At 38.3% G+C, this 16338-nt stretch overlaps 1 protein-coding gene across 16 annotated transcripts in view; it reads left to right on the forward strand.

Annotated features, from left to right (window-relative positions):
- The window catches only part of RBFOX2 (RNA binding fox-1 homolog 2), a 277497-nt gene that overhangs the window by 212034 nt on the left and 49125 nt on the right, over nt 1-16338 (forward strand). For all 16 annotated transcript variants that reach the window (XR_005987793.1, XR_005987794.1, XM_041755049.1 and 13 more), the window contains one exon: nt 4329-4553. Coding sequence is in view for 14 of the 16 variants with exons in the window: in XM_041755049.1 (XP_041610983.1) it covers nt 4329-4553 (225 nt within the window). In the remaining 2 variants the exon portion in view is untranslated. The remainder of the gene's footprint in view (nt 1-4328; nt 4554-16338) is intronic.

Here is a 16338-nt window from a genome sequence, read left to right on the forward strand (position 1 = left end):
GTTGCAGTTCTTTGCCCCAGTTGGCTTTTCTCTTGCCTCAAAGGGCCATTTCTTCCCCTTCACTTCCTTCCCTCCTCCCACTGCTCTCCTTTCCTTCCTGACTTATGCGGTCCTGTCCTTTCCCTCCCTGGTTTTGAGGTTTCTTGTCTCATGTAAAAGTCCCCAGCCCCAGGTATACTCACTCCCAAGTTTTCTTATATTTTTATAGTTTTCATTGTTTAGATTTTATTCCTTCTTGAGTTTTTCTCATAAGGAATATGCACTGTGAGGGGCTCATTTTATTTTCTCTCTGGTGGGTAACAAACTTTTACAAATCCTGTGAGGTAAATAGTTTCCCCCCACTGAGGTGAAATACTACCTTTATCTTCTATTAATTTTCTGTATAAACTTGAAACTATTTCAGGGTGATCAGTGGTCTGTTAATCACTGTGTATTTTCTTAGTATTTAATCATAGTAGCTTTATAGTGAAGCGAGTTTTACTATATGATGGAGCATGCCCCACTCCTTTGCTTTTCTCTTTCCACACTTTCATAGTCATTTTTCGCATACCAGTTAGAAAAGTATTTAGTCCAGACTCAGTTTGCTTCTGATTGAAACTGACATTAGGTTGGGATGCCTGGGTGGTGTAGTCAGCTGAGCATCTGACTCTTGGTTTTGACCAAGGTCATGGTCTTCAGGGTGGTGAGATCGAGCCCCATGGTAGGCTCTGCTCAATAGGAAGTCTGCTTGAGATTCTCGCTCTTTCCCTCTCCCTCTGTATCCTCCTCCCCCATTCACATGCTCTCTAAATAAATAAATTTTTTTTTTTCAAAAAGCAAATGACATTAGGTATACATTTTATTTTAGCAAGGATTAATATTTCTATATTAAGCATTCCTCCAGAAACAAAATACATCTCTGTTTACTCAGGCCTTGTTTTATATCCTACTTTGTGTTTTATCCTATACATTTTGTTGCCTTTTTAAGTAAGTTATTATTGCTGGTTGTAAAATAGTTAATGTATAAATGTGACAAAATTTTGTCATTAGGTCTACTTGTTTGTAGTTAATTCCTTGGGCTTTTCTAAGTCCATAGCTATATTTGTAAGGAAGGACTATGTGTCTCTGTGCTCTGTTTATTTTCAGTTCAGGTTTGTCACCTTATTGTGTGTAGAAGGAGTCATAGGGATGGTGATTTGCAATGATGACAGTTAATATGATGTTTGCCAGTGGGTTTTTTTTATTGTCCTATTTTTCCTTTGTTATAGGTAACATGTAATAACATACTTACCAAGTATTCATTTTAATGAATTTTAACAATTTGGTACCACCATCATTAATAAGAAATATAACATTTCTATCATCCTAGAATATTCCAGATCTCCATCAACATTCCCCTGCCCCCAAAAAAAGAGATAACTGCTTTTTTACATCTGTTAACAAGAGATTTGTATCTCATTCAGCACAGCATTAAGATTCATCCATGCTGTTGGTAGTTTATCCTTTTTTTTTTTTAAGCTGTATAACATTCCATTTTGTGAATAAACTATAATTTACCCATTTTCCTGTTGACTTCAGTACAGTCATTTTCAGTTTGGGGCTATTATGAATAAACCTTCATGAACATACTTGTATAAATGTTTTATATACATATGCTTTTATTTCTTTGGGGTAAATATAAGGAGTATTTTAACTTTTTAAAACAGGTAAAACTGCAGAACAGTTCTACCAAGTGGATATACTGTTGTGCGTGGAAGTATTTGTTGTTCTACATCCCTGTCAACATTTGATGTTCTTAGTCTTGTGGTTATTTTAATGGCTGTGAAATGGTATCACATTCGGCTTTAATTTCATACCCCTGATGGCTAATGATGAGCCACACATTTGTGTATTTTCTGCCCATAGGTATATCTTTTTGTGGGAGTTTGTCTGTTAAAGTCATTAATCCATTTTTTAAAAAGATGCTTTTGTTCTTTTCATTATGATTTGTAACAGTTCTTTGTAGATTGTGGGTGTGTATTCTTTGCCAGCTGTGTGTATTGTGAGTGCTGCCTCCCAGTCTCCATCTTTTATTTTCTTAGCAATACCTTTCAAAGAGCAAGAAGTTTTTAAGTTTTGATGGAATTCAGTTTATCAATTTTTTCTTCAGTAGTTCCTGTTTTTTTAGCCTAAAGAATTGTTTATTGCAAAATTGTGATGAATATCCTCCACTTTTTTCTAGAAGTTTTAAAATACTCGTATATTTAGGTCTGTTACCTCTTTCCAGTTAACTTTTACATATGTGGGATAAGTTAAGGTTTAATTTTCTTTCTACTGGGTATTCAGTTTTTTATTTGTTAAAAGACTTTCCTTTCTCCCACTGAATTGACTTCATGCCTTAATACTGACTGTATATGCATCTGTCTATTTGGATTCTTTTCTGCTCATTCATTTGATTTGTCTGCCTTTAAGCCAGTACCATACTGTTGTGATTACTGCCCCTTTGTATTAAGTCTTGAAACCAGGTGTTTGTTCTACACTTTGTGTTCTTTTTCAGAATCACTTTGGCTTTTCTAGGCTCTCTGCATTTCATTATAAATTTTATTTTATTTTTTTTTTTTATTTTTTTTTTCATTATAAATTTTAATAGCACCTTGTCAGTTCCTGCAAAAATATCTGAGATTGTGATTGAGTTTGTGGGATTTGGGGTGCATGGTCGTCTTAAGAATACCAAGCTTTCCAATCCCTGATCATATATTTCTTCATTTTTAACAGCCTTTGTACCTTTGTTCTGTTTTATTTCATGCAGAAGAACTTACTGTAACAATAATGGCTGAACCTTTCTTTAAAAGTAGTGTGAGATCTTTCTGCAGCTTTGGATTCATTTTATTTAAACTATTAGTTTAATGGCCATAAAATTAATGTCGGAAGCATGGAGTAATGTTTAGAAAATGCTGCTGAAAATTCTGTTTCCCCACAGCTCTCCGTAGGTAGAGAATCCCCTCTTGAACTGAGGGGAAAGATGGATAACTGGGACGGAGAGAGGAATAATTTGTTCCCTTGTTTGATGGAAGTGATGCCCATGAGTAGGAGGATACCAAGTGACAAAAACTCAGATTTTCTTTGGTTGCCTAATGATAAGATGTCTTAAATATGGGAGTAGGGGAATGCCTAAAAAAATGCTGACATTTTAAAGCATTTGTCCATCTCTGCCAACTACTTACAGAAGGACAGTAGCCCAAGACTTTGCAGACTTATGTATCTTCCATAAAATAATGGCTTTCCTTTTTATGGAATAAAGTCGGAAGCCAGAAGAGAGGGTGCTTTGCAAAATCTGTTATATAAGATTCAAATTCTGTTGTATCTAAACGGAGGACAGAAGTGAGAGAAGGGACTCTGGAGCCACAATGGCTCCTTCTGATAATTTCCTGTAGTTCCTGCATTCTCTTTATTAATATTTCAGTTATCACACTGAATTCCAGATAAGGTTCTGGGAATGGTGATCACATGGAGAGGTTGAACTCTTTTCAATTTTTTTACTTGGGGATTTTTTTTCTCTCTCTCATACTTATAATTTAAGGAACCTATTTGTTTTAACTATTAAACTAGTGGCCGAGACTTAATGTTTAAATTTCAAGATAGAGATTTGTTTTTTTAATAATATACTTTCTTCTGAACTCTGTGCTCTTAAAATCAAAAGAGCTATGTTATCTTGTTTTGAGAACTTAATTTATAATGCCACCCTGCCTATTGCCAATGAATTAGAGATTAATGAAATTACTTTGTTTCCACTAAGAATCTCTGTGAAGGGATAGGGAGTGTCCTGAAGAAAATACTAAAGGCCCAAACTAATTTCAACTCTTACAGCTGTTCTTGTTAGAGAAGTTTTTTGGCATTTTTTTTTAAAACTTGGTTTAAGCCTTCAGCCCAGGGTGTGACCTGGAGACCCGGGATCGAGTCCCACGTCGGGCTCCCTGCATTGAGCCTGCTTCTCCCTCTGCTTGTGTCTCTGCCTCTCTCTTTCTCTGTGTCTCTCATGAATAAATAAATAAATAAAATCTTTAAAAAAAAAAAAAAACTTGGTTTAAAGGAAAATTTTTGACTCTTTGGTAACTAATCAACTTTAATATGGTCACAGACCTGTTTAAGAACCACAAATTGACCAAAGTTGAGTGTATTTGCGTATCTACATGTGTACATCTCTGTATACAGCAATGTTTTCCCCAGTCATGAGGCAGTAAGTCTCCCCATTTTACCTGACCAGAGAGAGAATATTCAGAGAATTTTGTATCCTCACCTTAAAAATAGTCATGTAATGAGAACTTAAAATCACTTTTTCTCCTTATTTTCTCTTCTGTTATTTGTTTTAGGGTAACCAGGAGCCAACAACAACTCCTGACGCAATGGTTCAGCCTTTTACTACCATCCCGTTTCCACCACCTCCACAGAATGGAATTCCCACAGAATATGGAGTGCCACACACTCAGGACTATGCCGGCCAGACCAGTGAGCATAACCTGACACTCTACGGAAGTACACAGGCCCACGGGGAGCAGAGTAGCAACTCACCCAGCACACAAAACGGATCTCTCACGGTATGTGAACTCTGAGGTGGGGAATGGAAGAGTGCTTGTCATCATACTCAAATCTTCAGCTGAATCATCAGACCAGAAAACCCTTTGAATTAATTTAGCATCTACTTGACACTACATAGCATTTACGTAATTTCATTTCTACCCCTTGCATTGTAATTAGAAGGTAAGGACTTAGAAACTGAGCTCACAGTCATTGCCCGGGAGCTTAGGGTCTAGAGACCGGCCAGACAACACAAGGTGAGGCACCAGGGACAAGGGTACACTTGGGTCAGTTTCACCAGGAAGCTTCGTTTGGCCACACCTCCTTATTAGGAGGGGTGCCCTCCTGTGCTGCCACAGTACACAGTCTCTCAGCAGCATCCCGTACATTGCCTCTCCCTTCCCCCCAGACCTGCTCAGTCTCTTGCTCTTAGGATACTCCCTGTTGCCCTCCTGCACACTGGAAGTTCTCTCTTAGTTCCCTTTGCTAATTCCTATCTCTGTGTTCAGTTTTTTTTTTTTTTTTAATTTAAAGATTTATTTATTTGGGAGAGAGAGCTTGCAGGAGCAGCAGGAGAGGCAGAGGGAGATGGAGGATCTCAAGCAGACTCCCCACTGAGCACAGAGCCTGATATGGGGTTCAATACCAGGGCCCTGGGATCATGACCCAAGCTGAAGGCATACTGAGCCACCCAAGCTCCCCTCTGTTCGGTATTTAGATGTTACAGCACTCCAGGCCTGGGTCCTTAGGAACCCCCCTCCTGTGTCTGTATAATTCTACTACTAAATTCACCTTGCTACTCACGCAAAACCTAGGAGTCTTCTCCATTTCCTTCATCTCCACACCCCGTGCATTTGCAAATCCAGTAACTGTAACTCGAATTCATTCTTTCCCTTATCTTGGTACTCTGACTGGATGGTGTACATGCTTAACAGCTCAGCTATCCTGCCAGATTTCTTGGCTTTGAGTGGGGCCCTGCTTAGTGGCGTGACTATATTTAACCTCTTTCCTGCATTGGCTTGCTCGGTGACAACAAATACATACCTGCACCTGGCAAAGAACGACAGCAGTGCCTGCTTCTGCTGGCCACTAGGAGATTTAAAAGAGTTGAATTCATGTACATTATCATTGTCGTCATCTCCACCGTAGTCCAGACAGACCTCATGGCTTATTTCTCGTGTAACTGCTGGCTGCCTGACTATCCCTTCCCCACACAACAACCGACTTAGTGTTCTGTCTTCTCAAATAATGGTACTTCCTGCTTAACTCTAATGATTCCCTTACATATTTACAATAAAATCCAAACCCTGTACTTTGTTTACTAATCCCTGGCCCCAGCCTACCTCTTTGACTTTGTCTCTTATACTAACTTGCTAAAATAAAAGAAATGTTGGGGTGCCTGGGTGGCTCAGTCGGTTAAGCATCTGCCTTTGGCTCAAGTCATGATCTCAGGGTCCTGAGATCGAGCCCGTCGTCAGGCTCCCTGCTCAATGGAGAGCCTACTTCTCCCTCTGCCTCTCCCCCTGCTTGTGTTCCCTCTCTCTTTCTCTCTCAAATAAATATAATCTTAAAAAAAAAAAAAGAAATGTCAAAAATCAACCAGTAGGTATATATCACATATGTATCAACACACAGGAAGTCATACTGTCTGTGCGATTGCATGGTCTATCTCCAAAGATAAAAATGTTCGGTGCTCTTGATAGAAAGATCTGTGTCTGGTTTTTAGATTTCTTTTTGCTCTTCCTGTTTCAGATTATCAGGAGAGCTTATCCAGCCTTTAAAACACTTGATATGATTTACTTCCCAATAAAGAGCCTTATAGTAGAAGCTTGTGTTGCATAAGGATGGCTTTAACCTTCAAATACTTTCCATTTTCTTTTATTAGATATTAGACCACAAAGAAATCCATTCTTTCCTTGAAAACATGTTATCTTTTCAATATTGATCAGTTATATATAGAAGCACATAATTTTATACTTCATGAGTAATGGGCTACAGACCATTTATTAAGAAGGTGTAAGCATGATGGGTAACAGATGAGGATTCCATAGTGTTTGTTCCAGAATCATGAATATATCGGCTGCTATCTTGGCTGCATTTCTAAATCACCTTCAAAAGATTATAAACCCATAGACTTACCAGAACAACTGTGGAAAGAAGGAATAAAATGTAAATCTGAGGTTTTATCAAGTATATTAATTACTAAAGCTATTTCTTTACTAGCTAATTTTTCTAGTTTTATTTTTATTTGTCCTTTTTCTGTGTTTATTTCTATGTTCTATTTCACATCAAATCAATCTTGGTAATTTCTAGGAATTTTCTTTTTCATCTGAATCATCTATTTTGTTGGTATAAAGTTATTTATAATTTCATATAATCCCTTTTAATTTCTATAGGATCTGTAGTGATAACCCCTCTTTTATTCTTGATTTTGCTAATTGTGCCTTCTCTTTTTTTCTCTTGGTTAGTCTAGCTAAGGTTTATTAATTTTGTACATCTTTCCAGAAAACCAGCTTTTGATTTCATGGATTTTTTTTTTAATGTGTTGTTTTTCTGTTATGTATTTCATTGATTGCCATTCTGATCTTTATTATTTCCTTCCTTCTAGCTTTGAGTTTGATTTGGTCTTAATTTTTCTTTTTTTTTCTTTTTTTTTTTTTAGCCTCTTGAGTTGCAGCCTTAGATCATTGATTTTAGATTTTTTTTTCTTCCTGATATGTGTTTAAAGCTATACATTTACCCTTAAGTTTCCTATAAAATGTGATATATTTTATTTTTGTTTTCATTCAAGATATTTTTAAATTTTTACTTATGATTTTTCTTTGACTCTGGGTTACGTACAAGTGTGTTTCTTAATTTCCAAATGTTTGAGGATTTCTCAAATTTCTTGATTTATAATTTAATCCCATTGTGGAAAGAGAACATGCTTTGTATGGTTCAATTTTTTAAAACTGACTGAGACTTGTTGAAGATTACATCTTCAACTTATAACTGATGCATACATTTGCTGCTTACTTGCAGGGGCACACATGTGTATGTGTGTCTTACTCTGGTAAAATACGGTAGCTTTGGTCTAATATATATTCATTCCTCACCATCCTTTGTACTGTTATTGCCATCTGTATATTCATGCAAGATCCAGTTGTATGTTTTTTACCAGAGACACACCTTGGATTCAAAGAGTTTGAGATAAAATGAAGGAAAAAGATGTCATACAAAACAGTAATCATGAGAGACCTGAAGTGATTATATTAATAGCAGAAAATAGATAAGACAAGTATTGATAGAGACAAATGTATATTAGAAATGCAACAATACAGTATTGTAATTTTTACTTTAAAGAATCTTATATTTTTTCTTCTGTTCACTAAATTGGAGAATTTCTGTTAACATCTCTTTCAGTTCACTCACTCTTGTTCTGCCACATTGCATCAGCTGTTGAGCCCATCTAGTGTATTTCAGCCATTGTACTTTCCAACTCTAGAATTCCCATTGTGATTTATGTTTCTCTATTGAGATTCCTTGTCATCATATTTCTTTCATTTCTCTGAATACATGTGTAATTGCTATTTTTTTGTGTGTGTGTGTGTTTTTTTGTGTTTTTTTTTTTTGTAATTGCTATTTTGACATCACCTGCTGAATCCAACATCCAGGCCCACTCAAGAGTCTATTTCTAGTTACTGTTTGTTTTCTTGAGTCTGGGTCACACTCTCCTGTTTCTTTACAGGTATTGTAACTTTTTAATAAACTGGACATTTTTGTAATACATTTCAGCAACTCTGAAGTGGTTTTTTTGTTTTTTTGAGCAGTGTTGGTGTGTGTTTGTGTGTATGTTTTAAGTAATTTGCTTGAGCTTAAACTGTGGAATGTGGTGTGCAGCCACTGCTGTTTCTATACAAAATCTTAGCGATTTTCCGTCTCCTTTTTACTCTTTAGCCTGGCTAGGTGTTATCCCTGTGTCACCCAGGCTCTGTGGTCAGCCAGTGATTTGGGCGGAAGTTGTGTTTAAAAAGCACCTCAAGCTTGTAAAGCTTCCCACCCTCTTGTGTTTGTAGGTTTGGAAGTAAGTTCAGAGTTTAGCCGGTTCTCAGGTCCACCTGGCTTTTTCTCTCTGTTGGGCTCTCTCATGTCTCCCTTCCTCATGCTTGTATTTTCATAGTCAGCCACAGATGTGAGGAGAGCATAGCTAGCTCCTCCGTGACTCTCTCATTTCCAGGATCTCCCTTTCATGTTGCTGGTTGCTCCACCACTCACCTCAGACCCACAAGATCAAGAAAGAAGAACTATATTTCCCATTAGGGCCTACCAGACTTGCCACTTTTGGCCAACAGGACTATGAGTTTTCTACTCCTTCCCTCCACCACTGCCCCAGTGCTCCAAATTGAGTTTACCCCTTCTGGTAGCACAGCTACTGGTTTTCATGGCCCTGACCCTGTCCTGGTAAAAAACTAAGTTCTCTCCCACAGAACTGAGGGAAGGGGTGTTGGGCAGGGATGAGGTGGTGGGTTGGAGCAGCTACTGGCAATGTATGTGGCCTCTTGCTGGTCTTACCTTAAGCTCTAGCAATTTTTCAAGAAATTTCTTATGTTGATTGATTTCCAGAATGTGAAATGACTGTCAGACAGTTTTTGTCCGGCTTTCTTACTGTGGTCTTGTTTTGGGGAAAGGGGTTACAGGCCCATTCACACTGTTAGAGCCAGCAGTGCCCTCCCTGACTCTTGATGTAGCACTTACTATACAGCTCCTCACCACACCTCTCTTCCCCATGGCCCATTTCTCTTTCTGCTTGTTTTCTCTTCCTGCCTTCCATTATTTCAGATGCCCAAATTCTAGGTTTTTAATAGTAGTGTGAAGGGCAAGTTCTCTTCCTTAACGTAAATATATATGGTGAAGACTTATAGTCTTCATCCCTATTAGAAACTATTCACTACAGGGCAGCCCTGGTGGCTCAGCGGTTTGGCACCACCTTCGGCCCAGGGTGTGATCCTGGAGACCTGGGATCGAGTCCCATGTCGGGTTCCCTGCGTGGGGCCTGCTTCTCCCTCTGCCTGTGTCTCTGCCTCTCTCTGTGTGTCTCTCATTAATAAATAAATAAAATCTTAAAAAAAAAAAAAGAAAATAAACTATTCACTACATAATTTCGCTTTATATTGACCAATTTGAGTTCCTAAAAAAAATACTAAAATAAAATTAGGAAACCATGTGTATGGATTGGGATTTATTGGTGCTGAGGAGAAAAATGGAAAATCCTTTGAGCTGTGTCTGCCAACCGAGATGGCACACATTCTGTAATTTTAGGAAGTTGCTAACCACAAAATGGGAAATTATTAGGAGGCTCTGGTTGGAGATGCTTCTTACATGTTTAAGTGTACTTTAAATGGGAGTGTGAATTCACTGCTCTTTAGCCATTTGCTTTTGGAAGTTGTGAATGTTTGGGTGTTCTGGAGGACGAGAGACAGACTGAGCAGTAGAACAGTACATCAAAGAACTCAGATTTGACAATATGATAGATTATTTTGTTAAACTTTTACTATCTACTAATATGTTTTTAAAATGGATCTGGTAATTCCTGTGACCAATTAAATTCAGAAGGTTGATCAGAAGCATTGTTATTTATAAAGAAATGATACCTCATAAACTAGTCTTTTGTGTATATGAGGGTTTTACAGTTGGGGAATTCAGAATCCATTCTCTCCATTTTGCCACGTGGACTCCCCAACTCCAGCCCAACAACAGGAGATAGTTTATGTATAAGCAGTGGTCCTGATAACAGGCACCAGTGCATCTTTTCCCATTCAGCCCCATGCTGGCTCTGCTGGTATGCCTTGCTCAATATTCTAGATAAAGCCAAGCTTATCCTTCATTTAGGCTCAGGTAGACTCCTGAGCTGACCACTTTTTATGGAACTTAGGAGATGTGTTTTGTTCACTTTTGTCTTCTAATTAAACTGTAAGCTTTTATGGAAAAGTTCTAGTTCATCTTTGCATTCTCTGACTTACTACAGTGCCTGGCACTTAATAGTTACTTAGTAACTATTTCTCTGGCGGTCAGGAGTGTTTAAAGGAGACAAGGTATACCATGGAAGTTCTGAGGAGGGAGAAGCTGAGGCTTCTAAGCGCAGGTGGCATTGAACTCGTCCTCGTATTAAGTGTTTTGGAATTGGAACATGATGGGAAGAATTAAGAAAGTCATTTCTCAAAGCAGAATTAGAGAGATGGGCAATATCAAAGTGTCTGAATAAAAGCATGTGTTTCTGTTAGGCTGAAGCTTGGGGTGTTTGGTGGATACATAAGGAAATATGATGTGAGAAAAGTCGCTCGAGTACAAATTGGGAAGAGCATTTGAATGCCTAGTTGAGAAATGACTTTATTGAAGGTTTTTGAGCAAGGAAATGAAATTGAACAAAACGGTCTTTCCAGACCAATCTGTGACATATACCAGCTGAGGGAAGAGGCAAGGAAACCAGTTAGGAAAGAATCTTAGGAGGTTCCGAACTAGGGGGCTGCAGTGGTTATGTAGAGGAGGGATGAATGGAAGAGAAATTGCCAAGGTGTAGAATCCATAGAATTTGACAGCTGATTAAATGAGTAAAATAAGGAGAGCAGAGCCAAAGACTGTGTCCTCCTCGGTGCAAGAACTGTATCTTGAATAAATCCTTTCACCTCTCAAACTTCAGATTCCTCATCTGTCACATGAAGCCAACAGTGTCTACCTGACAAGATTGTATTGAAAGGAAATTAGAAATGTTTTGGAGATTACTGGTTTGAATAGTCCTTTAATTGCTTTTTTTTAAAAAAAAAGATTTTATTTATTTATTTAGAAAGAGAGTGCACATACAGCTTGGGAGAGACAGAGGGAGAGAGAAGAGAATCTTAAGCAGACTCCCCACTGACTGAGCACAGAGCCCAACTCAGGCACGATCTCATGCCTTTCAGCCAACAACCTGGGCCAAAACCAAGAGCTAGTTGGACACTTAACCAACTGAGCTACCAGAAGTCCCTTTAATTGCTTTTTTAAAACTATCTTTTAAAATCAGTTGTTTCTTGATGTCCTTGATTTGTGTTTTTTTTATTGCTGTGAGCCAGTTATACTGTAATGGAGATTTTGTTTTATGTTGAATAGTCCCATCTTGTGTGAGAGAACCAAAAAAAGGAACTTCTACAAAAATGATAAATAAGCAATGAAATCTGGAATTTTATTTCTAAAATGTATTTCAGAAATTGATTTTCACGTTGAGCTAGAAGCTTCTTGTACCCTTAAGACAAGAGCCTGTTCTGACAGTTTGTCCCATACTGTGCATTAGCAAAGAGCTAGCAGTCAGGGTTCCCCACCCCCGCCCCCCCATAGAGGCCTGATTACTCCTGCGCCTGCCTGCAGAGAAGAAAGGACCTCAGTTGCTGTATGTTTAGATACTCCTCTGAACCCTGGCAGGCGTAAGTGACTGAAGTATTTGAAGTAGACAAGCTTTGGTGAGTAATCTTCAGATAAGGTTTGTGTTTTATATACATATTCTACCTATCTAGTAGATTCTACTTTCCCTGAGGGCAGGAGTTACCACTTGTCCTCTTATTACTCCCATTGGCATATAATGATGTTTAATAAGTGTTTTTTGAGTGAAAAAAAAAGCTTGTAAAGGTGGTTCATCATCTGTGCTTGGTTTTAATAGGAAATGTTAGCAACATCTTTTGAAGTATTTGAACAGAATTGATGATGAGGGGATCCCTGGGTGGTGCAGCGGTTTGGCGCCTGCCTTTGGCCCAGGGCGCGATCCTGGAGACCCGGGATCGGGTCCCATGTCGGGCTCCCGGTGCATGGAGCCTGCTTCTCCCTCTGCCTGTGTCTCTGCCTCTGTCTCTCTCTCTCTCTCTCTCTGTGACTATCATAAATGAATAAAAATTAAAAAAAAAAAAAAAAGAATTGTTGATGACTCTAAAGCAGAAATTGGAAGGCATAGCTGAAGAGGCCTGCCTTTACTGTCTTGATCAGCTGTAGACCTACCTCCCCAGTGGTTGCCTTCAGGCACACCTCTGAATTAAAGATAACTAGGACTCCATGCTCTCCACCATCCTCAGTTTTTTCACTTTGTTGTGCACCCTTTCTCTGGAGTTGAAGCCAGCTTTTCTCTTCCTTCTCTATCAGAAGATCAGTCTAACCATCCTCCATGAAATTACCCACTGACTCCCTTACTTGCAAGAGCCTTGTGGATTGATATCCCACTAAAACATAGCCAAGAAGTGACAGCCTGTATCATGGGTCTATTTGCCCAAGTGAGGATTTCTAAAACATGGCGGGTCCAACCTTTCACATGGTGTGTTGTGGGGCCATATTACCCTCAGCCTGCAGTGTGGACATCATTAATATATCTATTTCTAAGCCAGAATTAAGAAGGCCTGAGACACACAGGAATTTTTTCATCTGACTATCCATTCTTCAAAGAGAGTCCCTCATTTTCCCTTCAGAGTAATAAAGGGGAAACAATGTTGAGCCTGCATAAACCATCCACACTTGTTAGATTTGTGAGCAAACTATAGGCGGGTCTGAAAGTGTGAGAGTTGCTGCAGAAAACCACACTCAGAGCCAGGCATGGAATTTTTTTTTTTTTTAAGATTAAGTGATTGATTAATTGATTGATAAGAGAGAGTGTAAGCACACTAGTGGGCCTGAATGGGGGTGGGGGGGTGGGGTAGAAAGAGGAGAGAGAGAAGCAGATTCCCTGCTGAGCATGGAGCCTGATATGGGGCTTGATCCAAAGACCTGAATCAAAATCAAGAGTTGGATGCTCAACCAACTGAGCCACCTAGGCACCCCAGGCATGGATATTTTTTAAGCAGAGAAAATTGCCTTTGGGTTCATGACACTCAAGACACCTTTCAGCATATTGTTAATATTGTTAGCCTCATTATTGCTGCTTCTCCCTTGCGTGTCTTCATTCATTTATTTACTTTTATTTGCTTTTACTTACCTGCCCCCACCACCCCCCTTCCCTGCCAAAAGCAACTACATCTAAACAGTGCTAGAAATGGTAGTTTTGTGCTCTGCTGCTCCTTCCTGCTCTGTCTGTCCCCTGTTAGGACCAGGATAAAGAAGCACTAGTGATTAATTTAGGGATATGGTTTTTCTTAACCTGTCTAAAGAGTTGTGCAGTTTTCAAAAATATTTTGTACTACCTTTTGAAATCAGTAAACTGATTAGAATCACGGAGTTTTAAAGCTAAAATGGATTTTATAAATCACCTTATGCCTTCCTTTTACAACAGAGGTCAACAGTTTTAAGTAACTTGAGCACGGAACGTTACAGCTAGCTAGTAACAGAGCCAGAACTCAGGAAATCTGTTTTCAGCCAGGTGCTTTTTTTCTGATTCCCCATGCAAATAATAAAAAATAAAAGACATCCACAGGGGATGGTCTTCTTAGCTTCCATTGATTCTTTGTCTTTAAACCTAAGAACTCCACCTGGAACATATAAACAGATTTCTTTCATTCTAAAATGTACATTAAAATGTTAAAGAAGCATACAGTTAAGGATAAAGTGTTTTTTTTTTTAAGATTTTATTTATTTATTCATGATAGTCACACAGAGAGAGACAGAGAGGCAGAGACAGGCAGAGGGAGAAGCAGGCTCCATGCAGGGAGCCCAACGTGGGATTCGATCCCGGGTCTCCAGGATCGTGCTCCTGGCCAAAGGCAGGCGCCAAACTGCTGTGCCACCCAGGGATCCCAAGGATAAAGTTTTTAATTGAGGCGATCTTCTGTATGTGTTTCACAGTTTTACATTATATATAATTTTTTCTGTTTCTTACTCTTAAAAAATAAGTGACTTGCTATGGTTTTTGTTTCAGTGTGATATCAGTTTATGATGATATTACATATGCAAAGGATGCCTTTGTAATGCCTTTTTATAGCACTTTGACCTACTGAGAAAATGGAACTAGACATTTTGTGAAAAAATTGAATTATTAGTTGGGGAAAAAAATGTTCATTTACATTTAAATGCCCAAACAGGGCTAGAGCCTCAGAATTTGGGTTATCATAACAGTATTCAAATCACAAAAGAAATGTATAAGCATTTTTTTAAATGTCTAAATCTAAAAGTAATTTTTCTTGACTAGTGAATTGTTCCACAGAGATGTAAATTCAATTTTCCATGCCCAAAAAATTGTCTAGTAGTGGCATTAGATAAAACAATATTCAGTATATCACAAGTGTTCCTACTAGTGTGTTCTTTCAGCAATGTGAAATACCCCGATTTTCAATAAATAAGCATATGGGCCAAGATTTCACTTCTTAGAAAATTATTTGATCATGTTAGGGCATTTACCCTTTAAGAAGGAATTCATATGATCTAATTCCACTAAGTTTTAATCCATCATGTACTCCATTATAAACATTTATAAAAATGCTTCAAATGCTAACAAACCTAGTTGGTGGGTCAACATAGGCTGTAGTTCCCCTCCCTTTTTTTCAAGGCAATGTAAAATGACAATGAAAAGTATCCCAACCCGCTTTCTAAAATATTCAGGAAAAACTGACATTTGTTGTTTTAGTTGTTTTAGAAGAAACGTTTTGTTATATAATATTATGACTGTGGCTAGGGAGCTTGAGCCATAGAAATCAGATTGAGTTGGGTTTAGCTCCCAGCTCCTTCCTTCCTTTTGCTAATTGTGTAACCATCTGAAAATTATAACTCTAATGCTCATTTTCCTCATCTGTAAAAATGGTGATAATAGTTCCTAGCTGATAGGGTTGTTTTTGGATTACATAGGAAAATGAATAGCAAGTACTTAGGATAATGCCTGGCGCATAGTAAAATGTCAGTAAACATTAGCTACAATACTGTTATTTTATAATTATTTCAAAGAAGGTGTCATAGGCAACCTTGATTTATAAAACAAAACAAACGAAAGGGCTGTCCAGTTCTCACTTCTCTTTTGCCATTTTCTTCCCTCACCTGCACAGCAGCTAGTGCCATACCTTTCCCTTTATCAGTGAATTTTATAGCCTGGTCTACAAAAATAAATGAATGAATTACATACGTTTGGGGAAAAGGGTGAATTCTCTTCAGAATTCACAGGAAACCTGTTGACTTTGCTTAGTCCAGTATTTCCCAAATTTATTTAACCATGAAATCCTTTTTCTACAAAATGTCAGTTAATATCCTGTAGAACTGACGTTCTACCCATTGGAAGGTAATTGCTCTGTGATTTTTAAGTGCGTGCGCACAAACACACCTATCCTTTAGATGTGCTTAAAACTATTTTGGGAGTGATCTTCCCATTATATTTTCTTGGGAATAAACACATCACAGTTTTATTTTATACAATTTTGAGGAATTCAAATTTGAAATAGTATAATTCAGAAAAGTTTATGAAATTTCACTTTTGTGTAAATTTTTAACTGTTAACAAAATTCAACCGAGTAAATTACACAGGTCTTATTGGCTGTATTCAGTGATTCATGAATTGGGTTGCGTCCAATCTAAGCAGATAGAAAGGAGCTGGGAAGAGCTGTACAAGGCAAGAGATTTTGTAGGCAGAAGGGAGCAGGAACAAGGAAGTTATACTGAACATTTGCTGATTGGTTAAAGCAAGGTTAATTTCCTTACATGGAGCAGAGGGAAGTCTTGGAGCCGGGTCAGGGACCTTGTGCTAAGCGAACAAGTTCTGATTGGTTGACCTGGCCCCTTGCTTTTCTGGGAGAGCCCAGCAAAGAAATATAGTTCAGCTTTGGTTTGCTGAACTGGGGCCTATTGGCATGAATGATGTCCTCTTGGACACAATCTAGTTCCTTTGACAGAACCAATGTGAAT

Source organism: Vulpes lagopus, chromosome 5 (genome assembly GCF_018345385.1).
Source record: "Vulpes lagopus strain Blue_001 chromosome 5, ASM1834538v1, whole genome shotgun sequence".
NCBI classification, from domain to species: Eukaryota; Metazoa; Chordata; class Mammalia; order Carnivora; family Canidae; genus Vulpes; species Vulpes lagopus.